The 18,709-nt window shown below is 41.1% G+C and overlaps 4 protein-coding genes across 4 annotated transcripts in view; all 4 read left to right on the plus strand.

Annotated features, from left to right (window-relative positions):
- The window catches only part of dld (deltaD), a 25,514-nt gene extending 14,803 nt beyond the window's left edge, over positions 1 to 10,711 (plus strand). The window contains exons 11-14 of the mRNA XM_074633437.1: positions 5,674 to 5,863; positions 6,456 to 6,593; positions 8,202 to 8,291; positions 9,310 to 10,711. Coding sequence (XP_074489538.1) covers positions 5,674 to 5,863; positions 6,456 to 6,593; positions 8,202 to 8,291; positions 9,310 to 9,375 — 484 coding nt within the window. The 3' untranslated portion in view covers positions 9,376 to 10,711. The remainder of the gene's footprint in view (positions 1 to 5,673; positions 5,864 to 6,455; positions 6,594 to 8,201; positions 8,292 to 9,309) is intronic.
- LOC141766525 (nuclear factor 7, brain-like) lies at positions 1,073 to 3,091 on the plus strand. Its single transcript, XM_074633442.1, has one exon. The coding sequence runs from the start codon at positions 1,358 to 1,360 to the stop codon at positions 2,750 to 2,752; it is 1,395 nt and encodes a 464-aa protein (XP_074489543.1). The 5' UTR covers positions 1,073 to 1,357; the 3' UTR covers positions 2,753 to 3,091.
- LOC141766524 (E3 ubiquitin-protein ligase TRIM39-like) lies at positions 4,765 to 13,883 on the plus strand. Its single transcript, XM_074633441.1, has 2 exons — positions 4,765 to 5,031; positions 12,100 to 13,883. The coding sequence occupies exon 2, from the start codon at positions 12,177 to 12,179 to the stop codon at positions 13,569 to 13,571; it is 1,395 nt and encodes a 464-aa protein (XP_074489542.1). The 5' UTR covers positions 4,765 to 5,031; positions 12,100 to 12,176; the 3' UTR covers positions 13,572 to 13,883.
- Positions 13,884 to 15,402: 1,519 nt separating this feature from the next.
- On the plus strand, positions 15,403 to 17,479 carry LOC141766526 (nuclear factor 7, brain-like). The gene has a single exon (XM_074633444.1). It carries the CDS (start codon positions 15,728 to 15,730, stop codon positions 17,120 to 17,122), a length of 1,395 nt encoding a protein of 464 aa, XP_074489545.1. The 5' UTR covers positions 15,403 to 15,727; the 3' UTR covers positions 17,123 to 17,479.
- The last annotated feature ends 1,230 nt before the right edge of the window (positions 17,480 to 18,709 follow it).

Raw genomic sequence — 18,709 nt, forward strand, 5'->3', positions numbered from 1 at the left:
TACATAAGTATTTGTATCAAAATGTACTTGAGAGTATCAAAACTAAAAGTACTCCTTATTGAAAATTACCCAACTCCCAGTGTTATGTTATACAGTATGTATGTATGTGAATACAGTATATATATTAGAGCTGTCAATCAATTAAAATGTTTAATCGCGATTAATGGCAAGTTTTTTATCTGTTCAAAATGTACCTTAAAGGGAGATTTGTCAAGTATTTAATACTCTTATCAACATGGGAGTGAGCAAATATGCCGCTTTATGCAAATGTATGTATATATTTATTATTTTAAATCAATTAACAACACAAAACAATGACAGATATTGTCCAGAAACCCTCATAGGTACTGCATTTAGCATAAAAAAAGCTAAAATCATAACATGGCAAACTGCAGCCCAACAGGCAACAACAGCTGTCAGTGTGCTAAATTGATTGTGTGACTTGCCCCAAACTGCATGTGATTATCATAAAGTGGGCATGTCTGTAAAGGGGAGACTCGTGGGTACCCATAGAACCCATTTTAATTCACACATCTGGAGATCAGAGGTCAAGGGACACCTTTGAAAATGGACATGACAGTTTTTCCTCGCCAAACTTTAGCGTAAGTTTGGAGCGTTATTTATCCTCCTTCATGACAAGCTAGTATGACATGGTTGGTACCGATGGATTCATTAGGTTTTATAGTTTCATATGATACCAGGATCTTCACTCTAGCTTTAAAACTGAAAGACAGTAAAGTTGGTCGGGTCTCAGAGGGTTAATACAAAAGCATGTTGTGTCAAATAAAGGCAGGGTGTCATACTAGCCTACTTTATGGGTGAGAATTACAACTCTGCAATTATTTAAAGATCTTTAATAAAAGACCATAGTATTTGAAAAATAGGAATCATACCCAAAATGTTCAGTCAGTCCGAGTCCACCCAAAGAGCACCTGAGTGGGAACCATCCCTTTATTTCTAGCACCCTCTGCTGTAACCCTCCAACATCACAGCTCCAGTCACACTGAGCATGAGTCAGAACTCCACGAGGTCAAAGGGCTTCATTTAATATACATGAGACAAACCAGGAAACAGGTTGTTATTCTGCCTCACTGAGACGACACACACACACACACACACACACACACACACACACTGAGAGACGGACGATAAGATTCACCGTCAGACCAAAACCACCACTTCCACTGAGAGAGGACATCTACAGGAGGGAATACTGGAATACTACCACTTCAACCAGCTGCTGAATCCACAAACTGAACCAGCGTTTTACAAGAACAAAGACTCAAAGTAACTTTCAGGGAACAGGGAGTGGCTGAGCCGTCTGCCTGCTGTGTTTTCAGCTTCACTCAGAGACTAAATGGCTTCCAGATTAGAGGACGATCTCTGCTGTTCTGTCTGCCACGACATCTTTAAAGATCCTGTCATCCTGTCATGTAGCCACAGCTTCTGTAAAGTCTGTCTGCAGAGCTGGTGGACAGAGAAACCCGTCCAAGAGTGTCCACTTTGTAAGAAAAGACATTCAAAGGACTTCATACCTCCTAACTTGGCTTTAAAGAACCTGTGTGAGAGTTTCTTACAGGAGAGAGATCAGAGATCTTCAGAGGCTCTCTGCAGTCTGCACTCTGAGAACCTCAAACTCTTCTGTCTGGACCATCAGCAGCCGGTGTGTCTCGTCTGCAGAGATTCAGAAAAACACACCAACCACAGATTCAGACCCATCGATGAAGCTGCACGACAACACAAGAAGGAACTTCAGGAAACTCTGGATTCCTTAAAGAAGAAGTTAAAGGTTTTGGAAGAAGTTCAAGTGAAGTTTGATCAAACAGCAGAACACATGAAGGTCCAGGCCCGACACACAGAGAGGCAGATTAAGGAGCAGTTTAAGAAGCTTCACCAGTTTCTAGAAGAGGAAGAGGAGGCCAGGATGGCTGCACTGAGGGAGGAAGAGGAGCAGAAGAGTCAGATGATGAAGGAGAAGATGGAGGCTGTGAGCAGAGAGATAGCAGCTCTTTCAGACACAGTCAGAGCCACAGAGGACGAGCTGAGAGCTGAAGACGTCTCATTCCTGCTCAACTACAAGGCTGCAGTGGAAAGAGTCCAGCAGCGCCCCCTGCTGGAGGATCCACAGCTGCTCTCAGGAGCTCTGATAGACCAGGCCAAACACCTGGGCAACCTGACCTTCAACATCTGGAACAAGATGAAGGACATGGTCTCCTACACTCCTGTGATTCTGGACCCAAACACTGCTCATCCAGTACTCATCCTGTCTGAAGATCTGACCAGTGTGAGACAAGGAGAGAGACAGCAGCTTCCTGATAATCCAGAGAGGATTGATTACTACCTCTCTGTCCTGGGCTCTGAGGGCTTTAACTCAGGGACTCACAGTTGGGACGTCCAGGTTGGAGACTGTAGAGGCTGGGGACTGGGTGTGTTAGCAGAGTCTGTCCAGAGGAAGGGATACATACGGTCTGGATTATGGAGAATATGGTTCTATAATGGTGAATACAGAGCAGTCTATCCACCAGGTCCATTCACTGTTCTCGTAGTGCAGAAGAAGCCCCAGAGGATCAGAGTGAATCTGGACTGGAACAAAAGAAAGCTATCGTTCTCTGATCCTGATACTAACACACACATACACACCTTCACACACACTTTCACTGAGAGGATGTTTCCATACATCTACAATCTGGATTATCTCCCACTGAAGGTTTTACCAGTGAAGGTCTCTGTGACTGTAGGACAACAGAAATAGATGATGATGATGATGATGATGATGATGATGGTGATGGTGATGGTGATGATGATGATGATGATGGTGGTGATGGTGAAGGTGATGATGATGATGATGATGACCAACACCACTGCCTTTAACAGGAAACAGCGGCGTACAGAGCTTCAGAGAGCAAGATTATTGATTATATCTTTAATGTGAAGTTTCTGTGTATTTGAAAAGCAGGTTCAAACATTGATTTGTTTATTCATGTAAAGTGTTAAAGAGATTTTATTTCACATCATCTGTTCACTGTAATTCATCATTAGAAATGAGATTAAAGCTTCAACTGGAAAATTAAAGTGTCTCATGAAGCAGAAACTGGCGGTGCTTTTGTTTCTGATCTGATGTTGTAACTTTAAAATGTAATATATACTGTATATATATATATATATATATACATAAGTGCTGAAGAGTTTCTGTTCTAGTCCTCAGTAAAACTACCTGTCAGAGTCAAAGCTTTAGTAAATGTTGCTTTATACATCAGGCTTCAGTCACACAGTCGTGGAAACCTGCTGTTAGTAATCTGCTGCAGTCAGATGTGTGAGAGGACGACTCTATATGTCTGAATGGTACAACGTCCTCTTTACTAATACATGTTATTTACTTTAGTTTTCACTTATTTTACACATATTTGTCAGATATTTGTTCACATATTTTACTAATAACTTTTCAGACATTTTTTTATGATATTTGTTCAAATATTTTACAAATAATTATCTGTATGTATGAATGGTAGACAGTTCTCTTTACTAATAGATGTTATCTAGTTTAGTTTTCAAATATTTTACACATATTTTATTAATCATTTTTCAGAAAAAAAAATTCCGGATATTTGTTCACATGTTTTATATTCTCCTGGAAGGTGTTCACATAATTTTGTTACATCACTCCACTCCTTTTTATCGTCTCTAAGTACTGAAAAGAAAACAAACAAAATCCCAGTCAAACTGTTCATCAACAAATTCGAATTAAAGTTTATTATTATGCTGATTATTATTTGTAGTAGGGCAGTCAATCGATTAAAATGTTTTATCACGATTAATCGCATGATTGTCCAAAGTTAATGATGATTAATTTCAAATTAATCACACATTCATTAATGTGTTCAAAATGTACCTTAAAGGGAGATTTGTCAAGTATTTAATACTCAACATGGGAGTGGACAAATGTGCTGCTTTATGCAAATGTATGAATATATTTATTATTTTAAATCAATTAACAACACAAAACAATGACAGATATTGTCCAGAAACCCTCACAGGTACTGCATTTAGCATAACAAATATGCTCAAATCATAACATGGTAAACTGCAGCCCAACAGACAACAACAGCTGTCAGTGTGTCAGTGTGCTGACTTGACTGTGACTTGCCCCAAACTGCATGTGATTATCATAAAGTGGGCATGTCTGTAAAGGGGAGACTCGTGGGTACCCATAGAACCCATTTTCATTCACATATCTGGAGGTCAGAGGTCAAGGGACCCCTTTGAAAATGGACATGACAGTTTTTCCTCGCCAAACTTCAGCGTTAGTTTGGAGCGTTATTTATCCTCCTTCATGACAAGCTAGTATGACATGGTTGGTACCGATGGATTCATTAGGTTTTATAGTTTCATATGATACCAGGATCTTCACTCTAGCTTTAAAACTGAAAGACTGTAAACTTGGTCGGGTCTCAGAGGGTTAATACAAAAGCATGTTGTGTCAAATAAAGGCAGGGTGTCATACTAGCCTACTTTATGGGTGAGAATTACAACTCTGCAATTATTTAAAGATCTTTGATAAAAGACCATAGTATTTGAAAAACGGAAATCATACCCAAAACGTTCAGTCAGTCCGAGTCCACCCAAAGAGCACCTGAGTGGGAACCATCCCTTTATTTCTAGCGCCCTCTGCTGTAACCCTCCAACATCACAGCTCCAGTCACACTGAGCATGAGTCAGAACTCCACGGGGTTGAAGGGCTTCATTTAATATACCTGAGACAAACCAGGAAACAGGTTGTTATTCTGCCTCACTGAGACGACGACACACACACACACACACACACACACACACACACACACACACACACACACACACACACACACACACACACTGAGAGACGGACGATAAGATTCACCTTCAGACCAAAACCACCACTTCACCACACAGAGGACATCTACAGGAGGGAATACTGGGAATACTGGAATACTACCACTTCAACCAGCTGCTGAATCCACAAACTGAACCAGAGTTTTACAAGAACAAAGACTCAAAGTAACTTTCAGATAACAGGGAGTGGCTGAGCCGTCTGCCTGCTGTGTTTTCAGCTTCACTCGGAGACAAAATGCTGTGTGAGAGTTTCTTACAGGAGAGAGCTCAGAGATCTTCAGAGGCTCTCTGCAGTCTGCACTCTGAGAAAGTCGCACTCTTCTGTCTGGACCATCAGCAGCCGGTGTGTCTCGTCTGCAGAGATTCAGAAAAACACACCAACCACATAATCAGACCCATCGATGAAGCTGCACGACAACACAAGAAGGAACTTCAGGAAACTCTGGAGCCCTTAAAAGAGAAGTTAAAGGTTTTTGAAGAAGTAAAAGTGAAGTTTGATCAAACAGCAGAACACATGAAGGTGACCAACGCCCCCATTTTCTGATTGAGAAAGAACTTTAACCAAAAACAGGAAGTAACACTTGTTGAAGCGGGGTTTAATGGGTTCTTCCTTTGTCCATGCTACACCCTTCTGTCAAGTTTCAAAAGAATAAAATGGGGCCAGTAGTTTTTCCGTTATCCTGCTGACAAATAAACAAACCAACCAGAAAACATAACCTCCTTGGCGGATGTAATAATTAATAATGAGCTGAATAGAAGCTGCTGAAGTGTGACAAACTCCTGAAACTTTGGTCCTCCCCTCCTCAGCATTCATGCCATCGGTGACGTGGTCGCTGGGCCGATGTTGGCCCACAAGGCCGAGGACGAGGGCATCATCTGCGTGGAGGGCATGGCCGGCGGCGCCGTGCACATCGACTACAACTGTGTTCCCTCCGTCATCTACACACACCCCGAGGTGGCCTGGGTGGGCAAGACAGAGGAGCAGCTCAAAGAGGAGGTGAGAGTCGGGGGATTGATGATGAAGAGAAGGGTGGTGGTGATTCATTTAGATATATATGGAAAACGTGCACATTGTAGAAGCAGCCAGAGGAGGAGAATAATACAGCTACCTGCAAATGAGATAAAACCAATGTGTAAAATACAGGAGGCGTCTCCAAACAACACTGTACACAACATATCCAATTTTAATTAATTTAAACCTGCAATGACTGATTGTTATTGGCCACTTGGGGGCTGCAGAAACGAGCATAAATTCTCTGCAGCTTCATCACAAGCAGAATTGGACAATATTTAAAGCTGTTAGGATAAGTTAGTAAGTAATGCTTTATTTTTAAGCACTTTTTAAAACACACCGTTACAAAATGCTTCACACACAAATAAAACATCGAACAATGATAGAAACCAAAGAATAATTGCAATGTGAAGCACAGAAACGATGACAGACAGTCCAAACTAAAACAGACAAAAACACATGTGGATGAGGCCTATAATAACTGATAAATGAATCTTTGTGTGGTTTTTCGGTGCCGAGAGTTCAGCAGTGTTTTTACAGTCCTCTTCCTCCTCTACTTCCTCCTCCTCCTCCTCAGGGCGTCCCGTACAAAGTCGGCAAGTTCCCCTTCGCAGCCAACAGCCGAGCCAAGACCAACGCCGACACTGACGGCATGGTGAAGATCCTGAGCCACAAGGAGACGGACAGGATGCTGGGAGCTCACATTGTCGGAACTGTAAGAGCTTTCACCCCAAACATCACTCACATGACCAACTGTGAATATAATGTAATCACTAACAGAGGACCAGCTGTCATCTCAAGTTAAACTCCATGTAGTAATGATGATGAAGGTGCAACAAGAGTGAGACCATGAAGCGGTCTAAATCAGTCAAAGTGAAATCACCTGTGTGTGATTCCTTGAAAACCATCAACCAGCCAAATAAGCAGCAGGAAAAGCACAGGTGGAGCTACTAACATTAACAACGGCTCCGTCCCGTGTAGAGGTGTAACGGTAAACAGAAGTCTCGGTTTGGAACATTTCAAACACTTTCCCAGAAAGCAACAGGTCACAACACGTTATAAAACTGAAAAGCAGCTCTTATGATGTGAAAATGAAAATACTAAATGTACAGAATAATAAAAAATATATAAATATGCATTAGGTTTCACTCCAAATCAGGGTTGTGCGGCGTTGTGGGAGTGTCACTTAAATGGCCCATTTCACGCCAAGCAACTACACGGCCATTTATGTCTTTGTTTCATCACGACTGGGTTGTGCAGTTCGGATCGCCGGTTACGTAATTGACCACCACAGTGTGACGTCGGGTTGCCTAAACGCACTACCCACATTCAAATGAATGGGAGGACTGTATTTCGTCGCAACACCTGATTTGGTGTGAATGCAGCCTTAAACACAACTAACTCTCTCTCGCTCTCGCTCTCGCTCTCGCTCTCGCTCTCGCTCTCGCTCTCGCTCTCGCTCTCTCTCTCTCCGTTACTGTTGACCGGGAACCTGCAGGCGGGTTTTCCAGCTCCGTGTTAAACTCAGCACATGTTGCTAACAGCGTGGAGCTAAGTTTCAGGGCAGAACTCATGCTTGTGAACACTGAGGCAACATGCACAACATCAAACCCTGAACTTGCCACCTAAATGGAACAGAGCCTTCATTAATGCTATGAATTAAAACACCTGTTTTCCTGCTTTGACGTGTCAAAATGTGCAACAAATATAACGCTCATTACACACCTGGAAACAAATCAGAAAGACGACGTTCTGTTCTTAGTTTCTTAGCACTAGTAGGTTTGAACATGTTTGTACTGAAGGTGGCGCTAGAGGAAAAGTCATGTTAATTAAATCAATCAAGGGTTTATCCTCTGTACGGTGGCCCCTTTAGGACGTCTCATAGCTTCACTTTGAGCTAAATGTTAGCATGTTAACTTGTCTTAACGTGCATCTTAAACATTATTGGTTGTTAATGTAAGAATGTTTAGCGTCCTAACATGCTCACAGCTAGCACAGCAACATGCTGACATTTAGCGGGTTGGTGTAACATTAAATGAACACAGTTAGCTAACAGGCTAAATTAGTACTGCGTTTGCCCTGCTAGCATGTTAGTATAATGTGCAAACTGGTAGCATGTTAGCAATATAATCACTATAACTTGATTTAGCTTTTCTGGCAATCCTTTTAACATCTTCTGACATGTTTCACTGTGGATAAAAGTGTTGGGCTGACCTATAAACATCACTGGAGACGCACTGCTATGAAATGTGTTCTTCAAAATAAAATGTGTTCTTGAGAAGAGAGATTCAGACGGTTCCATTAACATGTTGTTTCCCTGCAGGGGGCAGGAGAGATGATCAATGAAGCTGCTTTGGCCATGGAGTACGGCGCTTCCTGTGAGGACATCGCCAGAGTCTGCCACGCCCATCCTGTATGTCCCACTGCAACACACACACACACACACACACACACACACACACACACACACACACACACACACACACACACACAAAGAAATGCTGCACACTGACACAGAGAGTAGAAGAGGCTCTTAAAGCTAGGGTTGGTAATCTTCTTAAAAAGCTTTTTTTGTTATATTTGTTGAAATTCTCATTACATCTTGACAGACAGAAGAAAGTAATCTGGTATCTGTGGCTCTTGCAGGACTGTAATAAGTAGGGGAGCGGCACATAAAGGCTCATATTCTGCTGAAAAGTGGTAAATCAAGACTGGCTCCAAACCGAGTATACGTCTGGACCGTGTACAGTCAGTCTGTGAATTTGTGGCTAAATTGTTCCACTAATAGTCGTTGGTCATGTCTGTAATGTTAAATCCAGCAGTACATGTCCACCAGGTCCGGTGAGGACACTAGAGGACGCGCTGCTCCGCTCAACTGGCTGTTCAAGCGGTGACGTGCCCTCTCGTTGAATGCACCTGATTGGTCCCTGTTTTTTTGCTCGCTGCTCGTAAACCTTCTGTTATTCCGTCCAAACAATCCACCAAAATCTACTTCTGAAAACATTTTAAGAGAGAGGCGATGCTATTGCTGAATCTGGTTTCATTTTAGAACTAGATTGCCTAGTTTCACAGCTTGGTTTCGTGAGCCGGACGCGTCGCGCCGGACGGGCTCATTTGCATAAAGGACTGTTCCCCACCTTTTCATTTTGAAAGAGCAACGGCCAATGAGGAAACTCTAACACTCGGCCAACCAATCGTGTGTCTTCATCACTCAGACTTTTGCGTATGTAGGGCTGGCCCTCTGCGGTCCAGACAAAAATTTAAATATTAACAGTTAAAACACAACCAGACTGAAATTAAATCTCAAACTCTTCCGTTGCTTCATCCTTTCCTTTCCTCTCTTCATCCACCTTCTGTCCATCCTCCTCCTCCTCCTCTTCCTCCTCCTCCTCCTCCTCCTCCTCCTCCTCCTCCTCCTCCTCCTCCTGCAGACGGTGTCGGAGGCCTTCAGAGAAGCAAACCTGGCCGCCTCCTTCGGCAAAGCCATCAACTTCTGATCCCCTGCTGCCGCCGCTGTCGCAGTCTCACCTTCAGTGTAAATAACGAGAGGAGGAAACAGGAAGCTGTGTGTGTGTGTCTGCGTCCAAACCTTCATCCAACCCACCGGCATCCAACTGTACCACATTTAGCTCTGATGTTATTTAAATGTTCTCAATAAAACGATAAAGGAGGGGTTAAACACTGACTGCAGATCAGTCTTCTTGCTTTCCAAACATACATAGTTTAAAAGAATATTATTCACTCATTTACAGCACATAGAGATATAAATATTATTTTTGGCTGGGTGGCTGCGTTTTCTCTTGTAAAGAAAGAAGTTTTTGTTTCTCTGTTTTTTACAGAATCTAACACAATAAATCGGATGTGTGACCTGAGCAGGAAACTGTACGTTTTAAAGGTTAAATCCACTCTTAAAGTTACAATCAGTGCTATCACAGCAGGTGTTTTAACCCTGGATTATCAATATATTTAGTATGAAAATCAGAAATATAGAAGACTTTTTTGAGAAATTGTTGACTAAATTTAGTAATTTGCATAATTTCTTCCTCCAAATCGATATTTCTCATTAACCTGTATTTAACAAATGGTAGCATAAATAGTTGCAGACAAAACAATATAAAATCATAAACGATCATTTGTACTTTGAAATGTTTTTTAAGGTTCACTTCCTAGCTTTTTTTCCAAAGCCTTCAAACACGTCATGACAACTGAGCACAATCCATTCACTGAGATGTAGTTGAAAGCTCCTGGAAGAAGCTAGTAAGTCCACCTTGAGTTAACATTATATCTGGTATGATTTAAAGCCTGAAGATTAAAATCAAAGTATAAAAGTGTGGATGACAAACGGAGGGAAGGTGATAATTTGAGGGAGTAAAGTCATTTAAACAACTTTAAATTTCCCTGTGGAGTTTTAAACCTCCTCATGGAGTTGTGGGTCCATGTTTTCTTTATCTCGTGCTGATCTACAGGTGGCCGTTACACGCCAAGATATGCAGCAATGCACCAAAAAAGGCAGGGAAGAAGAAGCTAGTAAACATGCAGGATTTAAAATACTTTAAATCTGCACAAAGGACATGCACTCCAGTGTTTTGGTGATAACACTAAACGTAAACATTTGTTTACTACAAAACTCCACGGTGCACCTTTAAGTTCAACACCTGCTGTGACATCACTGATCTATGCAGAACTACAGTGTTGTTTTACCCGTTAAAACACCAGTATGGATCCAGTGTAGTTGGTAGTTTCCTGCTCTGGTTGCTTCACTGTGATTGGCTCTGGCCTGCTCTCGCTCATCTCACCATTTAAACCAATAAATCCAGTATCAGTTGAATAAGACCACAGTGTGTAACTTTTCTTTTACCGAGACTTGTTTACAATAACTCTTGTGAGATATTTTCCTCAAGTAAAAGTAGTAATACCACAATATAAATATAGTCCATTACAAGTAAAAGTGCTGCATTCAAAATCGTATTCAAGTAGGCTACATAAGTATTTGTATCAACATGTACTTTAGAGTATCAAAAGCAAAAGTACTCCTTATTGAAAATTACCCAACTCCCAGTGTTATGTTATACAGTATGTATGTATGTGAATACAGTATATATATTAGAGCTGTCAATCAATTAAAATGTTTAATCGCGATTAATGGCAAGTTTTTTATCTGTTCAAAATGTACCTTAAAGGGAGATTTGTCAAGAATTTAATACTCTTATCAACATGGGAGTGGGCAAATATGCTGCTTTATGCAAATGTATGTATATATTTATTATTGTAAATCAATTAACATAAAACAAATACAAATATTGTCCAGAAACCCTCACAGGTACTGCATCCAGCATAAAAAATATGCTCAAATCATAACATGGCAAACTGCAGCCCAACAGACAACAACAGCTGACAGTGTGTCAGTGTGCTGACTTGACTATGACTTGCCCCAAACTGCATGTGATTATCATAAAGTGGGCATGTGTGTAAAGGGGAGACTCGTGGGTACCCATAGAACCCATTTTCATTCAGCGTAAGTTTGGAGCGTTATTTATCCTCCTTCATGACAAGCTAGTATGACATGGTTGGTACTGATGGATTCATTAGGTTTTCTAGTTTCATATGATACCAGGATCTTCACTCTAACTTTAAAACTGAAAGACAGTAAAGTTGGTCGGGTCTCAGAGGGTTAAGACAAAAACATGTGTCAAATAAAGGCAGGGTGTCATACTAGCCTACTTTATGGATGAGAATTACAACTCTGCAATTATTTAAAGATCTTTAATAAAAGACCATAGTATTTGAAAAAATAGAAATCATACCCAAAAAGTTCCGTCAGTCCGAGTCCACCCAAAGAGCACCTGAGTGGGAACCATCCCTTTATTTCTAGCACCCTCTGCTGTAGCCCTCCAACATCACAGCTCCAGTCAAACTGAGCATGAGTCAGAACTCCACGAGGTCAAAGGGCTTCATTTAATATACCTGAGACAAACCAGGAAACAGGTTGTTATTCTGCTTTACTGAGACGACACACACACACACACACACACACACACACACACACACACACACACACACACACACACACACACACTGAGAGACGGACGATAAGATTCACCTTCAGACCAAAACCACCACTTCCACTGAGAGAGGACATCTACAGGAGGGAATACTGGAATACTACCACTTCAACCAGCTGCTGAATCCACAAACTGAACCAGAGTTTTACAAGAACAAAGACTCAAAGTAACTTTCAGGGAACAGGGAGTGGCTGAGCCGTCTGCCTGCTGTGTTTTCAGCTTCACTCAGAGACTAAATGGCTTCCAGATTAGAGGACGATCTCTGCTGTTCTGTCTGCCACGACATCTTTAAAGATCCTGTCATGCTGTCATGTAGCCACAGCTTCTGTAAAGTCTGTCTGCAGAGCTGGTGGACAGAGAAACACGTCCAAGAGTGTCCACTTTGTAAGAGAAGACATTCAAAGGGCTTCCTACATCCTAACTTGGCTTTAAAGAACGTGTGTGAGAGTTTCTTACAGGAGAGAGCTCAGAGATCTTCAGAGACTCTCTGCAGTCTGCACTCTGAGAAACTCAAACTCTTCTGTCTGGACCATCAGCAGCCGGTGTGTCTCGTCTGCAGAGATTCAGAAAAACACTCCAACCACAGAATCAGACCCATCGATGAAGCTGCACGACAACACAAGAAGGAACTTCAGGAAACTCTGGAGCCCTTAAAGAAGAAGTTAAAGGTTTTTGAAGAAGTTAAAGTGAAGTTTGATCAAACAGCAGAACACATGAAGGTCCAGGCCCGACACACAGAGAGGCAGATTAAGGAGCAGTTTAAGAAGCTTCACCAGTTTCTAGAAGAGGAAGAGGAGGCCAGGATGGCTGCACTGAGGGAGGAAGAGGAGCAGAAGAGTCAGATGATGAAGGAGAAGATGGAGGCTGTGAGCAGAGAGATAGCAGCTCTTTCAGACACAGTCAGAGCCACAGAGGACGAGCTGAGAGCTGAAGACGTCTCATTCCTGCTCAACTACAAGGCTGCAGTGGAAAGAGTCCAGCAGCGCCCCCTGCTGGAGGATCCACAGCTGCTCTCAGGAGCTCTGATAGACCAGGCCAAACATCTGGGCAACCTGACCTTCAACATCTGGAACAAGATGAAGGACATGGTCTCCTACACTCCTGTGATTCTGGACCCAAACACTGCTGATCCAAAATTCATCCTGTCTGAAGATCTGACCAGTGTGAGACGAGAAGAGGAACAGCAGCTTCCTGATAATCCAGAGAGGATTTATAGTTACTCCTCTGTCCTGGGCTCTGAGGGCTTTAACTCAGGGACTCACAGCTGGGACGTCCAGGTTGGAGACTGTACAGACTGGGGACTGGGTGTGTTAGCAGAGTCTGCCCAGAGGAAGGGAGACATAGAGTCTGGATTATGGAGAATACGGTTCTATTATGGTAAATACATAGCATTCTCCCCATCAGGTCTATTCACTGATCTCGTAGTGCAGAAGAAGTTCCAGAGGATCAGAGTGAATCTGGACTGGAACAAAGGAAAGCTGTCGTTCTCTGATCCTGATACTAACACACACATACACACCTTCACACACACTTTCACTGAGAGGATGTTTCCATTCATTAACAATTGGGATAATCTCCTACTGGAGGTTTTACCGGTGAAGGTCTCTGTGACTGTAGGACAACAGAAATAGATGATGATGATGATGATGATGATGATGATGATGATGGTGATGATGATGATGATGATGATGATGATGATGATGACCGACACCACTGCCTTTAACAGGAAACAGCGGCGTACAGAGCTTCAGAGAGCAAGATTATTGATTATATCTTTAATGTGAAGTTTCTGTGTATTTGAACAGCAGGTTCAAACATTGATTTGTTTATTCATGTAAAGTGTTAAAGAGATTTTATTTCACATCATCTGTTCACTGTAATTCTTCATTAGAAATGAGATTAAAGCTTCAACTGGAAAATTAAAGTGACTCGTGAAGCAGAAACTGGTGGTGCTTTTGTTTTTGATCTGAGGTTGTAACTTTAAAATGTAATACTTTATATATATATATATATATATATATATATATATATATATATATATATAAGGGCTGAAGAGTTTCTGTTCTAGTCCTCAGTAAAACTACCTGTCAGAGTCAAAGCTTTAGTAAATGTTGCTTTATACATCAGGCTTCAGTCACACAGTCGTGGAAACCTGCTGTTAGTAATCTGCTGCAGTCAGATGTGTGAGAGGACGACTCTATATGTCTGAATAGTACAACGTCCTCTTTACTAATAAATGTTATTTACTTTAGTTTTCACTTATTTTACACATTTTATCAGACATTTTTCACATATTTTATTAATCATTTTTCAGACATTTTTTTTTCACATGTTTTATATTCTCCTGGAAGGTGTTCACATAATTTTGTTACATCACTCCACTCCTTTTTATCGTCTCTAAGTACTGAAAAGAAAACAAACAAAATCCTAGTAAAACTGTTCATCAACAAATTAGAATTAAAGTTTATTATTATGCTGATTATTATTTGTAGTAGGGCAGTCAATCAATTAAAATGTTTTATCACGATTAATCGCACGATTGTCCAAAGTTAATGATGATTAATTTCAAATTAATCACACATTCATTAATGTGTTCAAAATGTACCTTAAAGGGAGATTTGTCAAGTATTTAATACTCTTATCAACATGGGAGTGGACAAATGTGCGGCTTTATGCAAATATATGAATATATTTATTATTTTAAATCAATTAACAACACAAAACAATGACAAATATTGTCCAGAAACCCTCACAGGTACTGCATTTAGCATAAAAAAATATGCTCAAATCATAACATGGCAAACTGCAGCCCAACAGACAACAACAGCTGTCAGTGTGTCAGTGTGCTGACTTGACTATGACTTGCCCCAAACTGCATGTGATTATCATAAAGTGGGCATGTCTGTAAAGGGGAGACTCGTGGGTACCCATAGAACCCATTTTAATTCACATATCTGGAGGTCAGAGGTCAAGGAACCCCTTAGAAAATGGCCATGCCAGTTTTTCCTTGCCAAACTTTAGCGTAAGTTTGGAGCGTTATTTATCCTCCTTCATGACAAGCTAGTATGACATGGTTGGTACTGATGGATTCATTAGTTTTTATAGTTTCATATGATACCAGGATCTTCACTCTAGCTTTAAAACTGAAAGACAGTAAAGTTGGTCGGGTCTCAGAGGGTTAAGACAAAAACATGTTGTGTCAAATAAAAGCAGGGTGTCATACTAGTCTACTTTACGGGTGAGAATTACAACTCTGCAATTATTTAAAGATCTTTAATAAAAGACCATAGTATTTGAAAAATAGAAATCATACCCAAAACGTTCAGTCAGTCCGAGTCCACCCAAAGACCTGAGTGGGAACCATCCATTTATTTCTAGCACCCTCTGCTGCAACCCTCCAACATCACAGCTCCAGTCACACTGAGCATGAGTCAGAACTCCACGGGGTTAAAGGGGTTCATTTAATATACCTGAGACAAACCAGGAAACAGGTTGTTATTCTGCCTCACTGAGAAGACACACACACACACACACACACACACACACACACTGAGAGACGGACGATAAGATTCACCTTCAGACCAAAACCACCACTTCCACTGAGAGAGGACATCTACAGGAGGGAATACTGGGAATACTGGAATACTACCACTTCAACCAGCTGCTGAATCCACAAACTGAACCAGAGTTTTACAAGAATAAAGTCTCAAAGTGAAAGTAACTTTCAGGGAACAGGAAGTGGCTGAGCCGTCTGCCTGCTGTGTTTTCAGCTTCACTCAGAGACTAAATGGCTTCCAGATTAGAGGACGATCTCTGCTGTTCTGTCTGCCATGACATCTTTAAAGATCCTGTCATGCTGTCATGTAGCCACAGCTTCTGTAAAGTCTGTCTGCAGAGCTGGTGGACAGAGAAACACGTCCAAGAGTGTCCACTTTGTAAAAGAAGACATTCAAAGGACATCCTACCTCCTAACTTGGCTTTAAATAACCTGTGTGAGAGTTTGTTACAGGAGAGAGCTCAGAGATCTTCAGAGGCTCTCTGCAGTCTGCACTCTGAGAAACTCAAACTCTTCTGTCTGGACCATCAGCAGCCGGTGTGTCTCGTCTGCAGAGATTCAGAAAAACACACCGACCACAGATTCAGACCCATCGATGAAGCTGCACGACAACACAAGAAGGAACTTAAGGAAACTCTGGAGCCCTTAAAGAAGAAGTTAAAGGTTTTTAAACAAGTTAAAGTGAAGTTTGATCAAACAGCAGAACACATGAAGGTCCAGGCCCGACACACAGAGAGGCAGATTAAGGAGCAGTTTAAGAAGCTTCACCAGTTTCTAGAAAAGGAAGAGGAGGCCAGGATGGCTGCACTGAGGGAGGAAGAGGAGCAGAAGAGTCAGATGATGAAGGAGAAGATGGAGGCTGTGAGCAGAGAGATAGCAGCTCTTTCAGACACAGTCAGTGCCACAGAGGACGAGCTGAGAGCTGAAGACGTCTCATTCCTGCTCAACTACAAGGCTGCAGTGGAAAGAGTCCAGCAGCGCCCCCTGCTGGAGGATCCACAGCTGCTCTCAGGAGCTCTGATAGACCAGGCCAAACACCTGGGCAACCTAACCTTCAACATCTGGAACAAGATGAAGGACATGGTCTCCTACACTCCTGTGATTCTGGACCCAAACACTGCTGATCCAAAATTCATCCTGTCTGAAGATCTGACCAGTGTGAGACGAGGAGAGAAACAGCAGCTTCCTGATAATCCAGAGAGGATTGATGGTTACTACTCTGTCCTGGGCTCTGAGGGCTTTAACTCAGGGACTCACAGCTGGGACGTCCAGGTTGGAGACAGTACATACTGGTACCTGGGTGTGTTAGCAGAGTCTGTCCAGAGGAAGGGAGACATACGGACTGGATTATGGAGAATAGGGTGCTATAAGGATGAATACAAAGCGCTCTCCCCACCAGGTCCAATCACTGATCTCGTAGTCCAGAAGAAGCTCCAGAGGATCACAGTGAATCTGGACTGGAACAAAGGAAAGCTGTCGTTCTCTGATCCTGATACTAACACACACATACACACCTTCAAATACACTTTCACTGAGAGGATGTTTCCATATATTGCCAATTGGGTTTATCTCCCACTGAAGGTTTTACCGGTGAAGGTCTCTGTGACTGTAGGACAACAGAAATAGATGATGATGATGATGATGATGATGATGATGATGATGATGATGATGATGATGATGATGATGGTGATGGTGATGATGATGATGATGATGATGATGGTGATGATGATGATGATGATGATGACCGACACCACTGCCTTTAACAGGAAACAGCGGCGTACAGAGCTTCAGAGAGCAAGATTATTGATTATATCTTTAATGTGAAGTTTCTGTGTATTTGAACAGCAGGTTCAAACATTGATTTGTTTATTCATGTAAAGTGTTAAAGAGATTTTATTTCACATCATCTGTTCACTGTAATTCATCATTAGAAATGAGATTAAAGCTTCAACTGGAAAATTAAAGTTTGTCATGAAGCAGAAACTGGTGGTGCTTTTGTTTTTGATCTGATGTTGTAACTTTAAAATGTAATATATACTGTTACTGTATATATATATATATATATATATATATATATATATTTATATATAAGGGTTGAAGAGTTTCTGTTCTAGTCCTCAGTAAAACTACCTGTCAGAGTCAAAGCTTTAGTAAATGTTGCTTTATACATCAGGCTTCAGTCACACAGTCGTGGAAACCTGCTGTTAGTAATCTGCTGCAGTCAGATGTGTGAGAGGACGACTCTATATGTCTGAATGGTACAACGTCCTCTTTACTAATACATGTTATTTACTTTAGTTTTCACTTATTTTACACATTTTTATCAGACATTTTTCACATAATTTACTAATAATTTTCTGATATTTTTCACATTTGTCTGAATGGTAGAACGTCCTCTTTCCTTATGTTTAGTTTAGTTTTCTCATATTGGACATATATTTGTCAGATATTTGTTCACATATTTTACTAATAACTTTTCTGCATGTATGAATGGTAGACAGTTCTCTTTACTAATAGATGTTATCTAGTTTAGTTTTCAAATATTTTACACAGATTTTTCAGACATTTTTTTTCCGGATATTTTTTCACATGTTTTATATTCTCCTGGAAGGTGTTCACATAATTTTGGTACATCACTCCACTCCTTTTTATCGTCTCTAAGTACTGAAAAGAAAACAAACAAAATCCCAGTCAAACTGTTCATCAACAAATTAGAATTAAAGTTTATTATTATGCTGATTATTATTTGTAGTAGGGCAGTCAATCAATTAAAATGTTTTATCACGATTAATCGCACGATTGTCCATAGTTAATGATGATTAATTTCAAATTAATCACACATTCATTAATGTGTTCAAAATGTACCTTAAAGGGAGATTTGTCAAGTATTTAATACTCTTATCAACATGGGAGTGGACAAATGTGCTGCTTTATGCAAATGTATGAATATATTTATTATTTTAAATCAATTAACAACACAAAACAATGACAGATATTGTCCAGAAACCCTCACAGGTACTGCATTTAGCATAAAATATGCTCAAATCATAACATGGCAAACTGCAGCCCAACAGGCAACAACGGCTGTCAGTGTGTCAGTGTGCTGACTTGACTATGACTTGCCCCAAACTGCATGTGATTATAATAAAGTGGGCATGTATGTAAAGGGGAGACTCGTGGGTACCCATAGAACACATTTTCATTCACATATCT

Source organism: Sebastes fasciatus, chromosome 4 (genome assembly GCF_043250625.1).
Source record: "Sebastes fasciatus isolate fSebFas1 chromosome 4, fSebFas1.pri, whole genome shotgun sequence".
Taxonomy (NCBI): domain Eukaryota; kingdom Metazoa; phylum Chordata; class Actinopteri; order Perciformes; family Sebastidae; genus Sebastes; species Sebastes fasciatus.

Coding starts and splice junctions, on each gene's coding strand:
- LOC141766525 (XM_074633442.1), top strand. CDS start 1,358: ATGGCTTCCAGATTAGAGGACGATCTCTGCTGTTCTGTCTGCCACGAC.
- LOC141766524 (XM_074633441.1), top strand. CDS start 12,177: ATGGCTTCCAGATTAGAGGACGATCTCTGCTGTTCTGTCTGCCACGAC.
- LOC141766526 (XM_074633444.1), top strand. CDS start 15,728: ATGGCTTCCAGATTAGAGGACGATCTCTGCTGTTCTGTCTGCCATGAC.